A 6,259-nucleotide genomic window follows, 5' to 3' on the forward strand; every position below is an offset into this window, starting at 1 on the left:
CAATGTGCGCCCGGGTCACCACTGATTGACACGTTACTACCGCGATCGAGTGCGATGATCATCGGATCGCGTTATTAATGCGGAAAAAGTCCCAAGTCTGCTGCCGGGACACTGACGGGTGAGCGTGAAGAGTCCAATAATGGGGCGAGACTGGTTCGTACCCCGAAAACGTGGCGGAGTCGGACAGGGGCGTATTTTGGGGGGAGGGCGAAAGGGGCGATCGCTCCCTCCCTGAATCCGTAATTAAGGAATCGATTATACGAGTATATGAGATATACATTACAAATTTTTTTTAATGTGGATCATTTTATAACGAAATCTAATTACACATGGCTGTGAATACTGAATTGAGCTTTTTTTTCGGAACCATCTTAGTGAAAAATCAAAAAAAACACAAGCGTAACTCAAAACACGGGCAAGTGTTAAAAAAGAACTTCATAAAAGTCGATTCTAAGTGGATCTGAAATTAGATGAAAAAAAAAAAACTACAAATATTAAGGATTCACGAATTAAATATTACCAGCATTAGACTTGTACATTTTGAACCTGAACTAAAGAAGAAATTTGAGTCGCCTCCCCCTAGAAGTAAGTCTAAATACGCTGGTTGGCGATCTCGGAGTGGGCAAACGTCGTGCACGGCGACTACGCGGCGTGTCGCCCGAAACGAATTCGGACGACGATCGCAATTTGTAACCGTAGCGCATCGTAAGAACATGGTTGGGGGGGGGACGGTATGGTTCGCGGAAGTGGATCAAGTCCGGCGGCGGTCGTCCGGGGAACGTTCCGAAAACGTAACGCAACGATTGCCATAATCAACGACAACGACGATTACAAATGTTGGCGACCGGTAAACGGTTCACGTACGTTTCAGAGAACGTACCGTACGTTGACGGGTTGCGCACGTTTCGCGGTTACGGTCACGGCGGCGGCGCGCGCGAGAAGAGCGGGGCCAAGCCGCAGAAATGGCTGATTGGCTTCGGCGGCGGCGGTGGCGGCCGACGGCAGCCGATACTCGGCTGGAACGAGCGTGAAAGCGTAACTGGCACACGGAGCATCGGATGTGTCGCAAGTGTTATAAATACGAACGGGGCGAACGGTTCGAGCGTCAGTCAGTGATCGGTCGTCGATCGCGCGATCAACAGCAGCGGTGCTGAAAACACGGTGCACGGTCGTCAACGGTACAGGTGTAGTTAAGTGCGCGCGCGGTGTTAAGTGGTGTTCGAGTGCGCGCGGTCGTCCACGCGGGCTGACAACCGTCGTCGGCAACATGCGGCGGCGCAAAGGGCTCCACGCGATGCGGCCCTGCGTGCTGTTGGTGTACGTCTCGGTGTGCTTGGCGATGTTCGCGCGGCCCGGTCTTTCGCGACAGATACCCGCGGGACCGGTTGCCGTCTTCGATGCCGCCGGGTCGTCGTCGGCCGCCGGTGAATATGACCCGAAGGCCGTGGTGGCCGCCGAGACCCAACAACAGTCGGTCGTCGCGGTGCCCTCGTCGTCGTCTTCGGCTTTGGCGCCGGCCCAAGACCAGGCCGTAGCCGCGTCGCACAAGAAGAAGAAGAAGAAGAAAAAGTCGTCCAAGAAGTCGTCCAAGGGCGGAGGGTCGAAGAAAAAGTCCGATCACCATTCGAAAAAGGGCCACAAGTCGGACAAGGGATATAAGACCAAACATCACTTCGACAAGGGCGACAAGGGCAAGCACGGCAAGGAAGAGCACGAAGGCCACTACAAGAAGGAAGGCGGTCACAAGAAGAAGAAACACGACGAGGCTGAGAAGTACGGGCACCATCACAAGGGCGAGAAGGGCCACAAAGGCGCCAAGTTCGGCGAAAAAAAGGGTCACAAGAAGGGGCACAAGACCAAAGGATATCACAACAAGTTCCATAAGGACGAGTACCACAAGGAGCATAAGTTCTACGACGACTTCCACAAGGGCGGACACCATAAGAAGCACGGCTCCCACCACAAAAAGCATGCGAGCAAGGAGGGTAAGCACAAGAAAGGCGCGCACCACAAGTCTGCACATCACGCGGACAAATATGGCAAGAAAGGACACAACGAAAAGGGCCACTACGATAAAGAGCACAAGGGGCATAAAGGCAAGAAGGGACACGACGAACACCACTCGCATCACGAAGACTACGGGAAAAAGGGCGGCCACAAGCACTTCAAGAAGTACGGCTACAGCAAAAAGAAGAAGCAAGGATAAAGGACCGACCGCGTGCATTAACCGGACAAAACAGCCAAGTTTTATCGACGTACTGAAACACTTAGTTTGTTTTACGATTATTTCTATTATTATTATTATTATTATTATTATTCCAATATTTAATATTATTATTATTATTTGTTATTTATATCATTTTGTGTATTGTTTTACATACAGATACATATACACGCGTGCGCGCGCGTATATTTTATGTAATAATATAATAACAAAAACCAAGCATATATAATTATGTGTTAGACGTTGAGTTTCATTTTCTTAACACCGCAAGACCGATTAGAGTTTCCACGTCCCCCACTCCGTGTTTGGCCGTCGTAATATTTCTCGACGATAGGCTCGCATCGATTAGACACATTGCGCAATCCTATCGAAATATTCGTAAGCGAAAAACTGTGTACATAAAATTTATGCACGTATATTGTACATATAATAATAATATATAATAACGAATCGGAACCGCGGCATGACCGTCGCTGCCTTGGAGTCTAACGTGGGAGGTTACAAGCCGTATGTCACGGGACACACGTAGTCCTTGACGGGGGGTGGTGAATGTAAACTTTCCCCATAAGTTATGACATGGTCTTGATAACGACCTGGGACGCGACAAGGGTTGGGATCCGTTTTGAATTTGTACTATTCTGCGCATTATATACCTCTTATCCGTGTGTGTAATGAATCGGAATGTAATCGGAAAGTTCTGTAAAAAATTCTTAAAAATCCTTAAAAACTCTTTCGGTGCATAAATATTTAAAATAAAAATAATTTAACATATTTTTATAAATCTTATTAAATAATATGTGTTTTAATCTAGTGATAATTTTAGGTTTTCCTGAATTTACTTTATAACCGTAAACATTCATGCTCGGTGATTCTCGAAACGTTTTACTAAACTATGAACTATTTTGTTATTGTTTATATACTACTAGAACTATCTAACCTTTTATTGCCCATTATCCGAATACCTATACACACTCACTGAAAACATCATTTGATTCGATCCTTCACTTGAAGTTTTCTCATCATTTGTATTTGAGACTTCCCACGTCATTCTCGATCTTCTTGAATGTATTTTTCCTGTTCCCTTAAAAGTTGATAGTTATTACTTCTCGCCACATTTCTTGTCCATTGCAATCTTCCGTTTTAGATGATTTCTAAAATACTATTTTCGCTGTACTTTTCAATTGGTTTCTAACTCACTTGTTTACTTTCGCGCCAATGAATACAAAATATGAACCATAAAAATAAAAATAAAATACAAATAATTAATATTTTAATATATAAAAAAAACTATCAATATATCAAATATTTAATTTAAAACATATTTTAAAATTAATAAACGTTGAAATATATTTACTCGAGTACTTAACGACTTTATAAAATATAATACCGTGTCAATTAGCAACTCATCGTTGTAATTACTCAAAATATACGACATTAATTTATGTCAATAGTTTACGCAGCAGAATAGAGCTAAGCCGATTTCCTTTCGCTTAACCATTGATAATCTGTAATTTATAGTTCATGCATAACTGACGGTCTGATATTGCACAAGTTTTAAAGTAAAACTCTGTGGACTTGTATAACGTATTGAAAACAAAAATTTAAGCCTTTGGTAACTTCCGAGAATATGGATGGTTACCTAGTAATCATATAGCGCGTGAAAATGGTTATGTTACAGTATAAAGTTGTAGTTTAGGAATCGCCTTAAAAACTAAGTACCAACTTTCGTAGTGCATCTCGTTGTACACGTCGAATGCGCTCTACTAACTGGTTTGTAACAGTATTGTTTGGCAGTGTTACTTGTTATATCATTGGCTAATGGTAATAAAAGCAATGGTAAAAGTATTAATACCCGATGGCATAAAGTTTTCTTTCGTCCTAAATCCGGTAGCAGTAGCGATATTACCTCGGTAGTATGCAAGTACCTTGTAGTACGCCAGGGGTGTATTCGAGAGACGGTCTCCTTCGAGTTTTTCATGGTTTCGGACGAGTAATAAATTACTTTTCTAGTCTCAGTCAGCAAACATGTAAATATGAGATATGAATATTTAATCTTTGAAACCTGATTGATTTATAGTATCGATTGTATCTGCTTGTGTATGCATGTGTTTAAGTGAATGAAATTTAAATGATAATAGAAGGGCGATTTGGTCGAGAAGCATTCACCTATGACGGTATTACAGTTATCACGCCACTGATGTGCCATCGAACGCGGTCAAACGGTTCGAATGGTAATCGTACATTACTGCATTAAGTGACAATTGTCGACACGATGGAAAAGTACTATTATCGCATTTATATCCGCGGTGCCGGATTATTGTATGAGTACTTTCGTCTCAAAAACGTATTGTTATGTATCAATCATTATTAGTATTTTGTTATCAACAACTTTTGTACAAATAACCTATATTTTATATGTTAATTTATTATTTTATATGTAAAAATCCGATTGGCGTTAATATCATTAAATAAAAAATATCCGATTAAATCCATAACGATGGAAGGAATAGAACCCATTTCAAAAGTATAGAATAAGTAAAAGCTTTACAGTAATTTTTGTTCGTATACAACATAATATTATGATTATGTGTACCATGTGGTAATCGTTTTCATGTTTCTTAGATAATATGTCTCTAAGCCGATCGCCTCCCTACTTTTTATTACGAAAAATATTACGGATGCTCATTTGAAAAGTGTATGTATATGAATAATATAATTTTTTAGGTAAATCTTCTACAGAAAAATAAAAAAAATTCGTATTTTATGCGTTTAAAAAAAAAAAATCCCAAGAGATCCTTTTTAATGTAATATTTGTTTTGTTATTTTTTTTCTTCTTTTTTTATGTCTCTGGAAATCATTTTACGGTCTGAAACATTTATATAATACGCATGCCGACAACTACGATTGTAGGAGATGAAGAGGAGAAGTGGAAGGACTACTACTCGACGAAAATTCGGTATTCTGGACACGCGATTCTTTCCGCAGATAATGTTTTTTTTTTATTTTTTACTCCCTGAACGCATCCTTTAATTACCAACCATCCGCGGCCGATTAATGCATTTGTAATTGGAAAATGGCGTGGAAAAGGTTAAAACCCTCTTGTGTGGTGGTGGCAGAATTAGTACGAAATTGTGCACTTAAAAATATATATACAGCGTGTATCTATTATACGACTATATATATATATATTATATAAATTATATAGTATATTATGTAGTCGAACTCGAGAGGAGCGAGCAAGCGGCAAAATGAGTGGTTTGGATTTTCGTGAAATTTATATGATAATAATTTAAATTATTACGGAACTAAAAGTCAACAACAACGATTCGTTAACCCTTACAATGCTGCTGTTGATGATGATAATGATGATGATGCTGCTGTTCCTGTCGCTGTTACCGAAATCGCAAATTACACAATCATGCGGAATATTTCAAATAACAAATAACGAGAGTTTAGTTGCACAGGTTGTGTGTGGTGTATACCACTACCTACATGTACATTTAATTATAGTTTTCCCAGAACCCGTGTAATATTGTGTTCCTTTTTTTTTTTTTTTTAATGGATATCCCTCACACATACACGCATGTAATATTACATCGTTATATACTTAGTTTTAAAAAACTAACGTAGACAAATTCAAATTAAGTAAGTTTAAACTTAACGAGCAACTTTTAGCGGAACTGTTTACTGTTATTTTTAATGCTAGCAATTTATTTTGATTTAAAACTATAGATAATATTCTTAAAACGGTTGAAATAACTAATCATGGTGGAAGTATCGACTTATTTTTCCGGTGCATCCGAATCGCATGCCAAAAAAATAAAAATAAAATGGAATGTCTGAACTGCATTCCACGTCTTAGAGGGGTCCATATCATAAAGAATAAAAGTCAAAATAATGTTTAAGTTGTGCACATAAGTGGATGATAAATATACTTGTGGGTACACGGCATACCTCTCTAAGACGTGGCATACAATTCGAACTGGCCCCTCTATGACGTGGCATGCAATTCGGTCAAACCTCTTTAAGAGATGG

General features: G+C 39.9%; 1 protein-coding gene across 1 annotated transcript; it reads left to right on the forward strand.

Moving 5' to 3' along the window:
* Positions 1 to 1,074: 1,074 nt before the first annotated feature.
* Positions 1,075 to 2,328, forward strand: LOC112685624 (sarcoplasmic reticulum histidine-rich calcium-binding protein-like). The gene has a single exon (XM_025557563.1). It carries the CDS (start codon positions 1,268 to 1,270, stop codon positions 2,204 to 2,206), a length of 939 nt encoding a protein of 312 aa, XP_025413348.1. The 5' UTR covers positions 1,075 to 1,267; the 3' UTR covers positions 2,207 to 2,328.
* Positions 2,329 to 6,259: the final 3,931 nt, after the last annotated feature.

Source organism: Sipha flava, unplaced genomic scaffold (genome assembly GCF_003268045.1).
Source record: "Sipha flava isolate LNK unplaced genomic scaffold, YSA_version1 284_pilon_pilon, whole genome shotgun sequence".
In the NCBI taxonomy this organism is placed as follows: domain Eukaryota; kingdom Metazoa; phylum Arthropoda; class Insecta; order Hemiptera; family Aphididae; genus Sipha; species Sipha flava.

Excerpts from the sequence above, each read along its gene's own strand:
- LOC112685624 (XM_025557563.1), top strand. The coding sequence starts at position 1,268 with ATGCGGCGGCGCAAAGGGCTCCACGCGATGCGGCCCTGCGTGCTGTTG.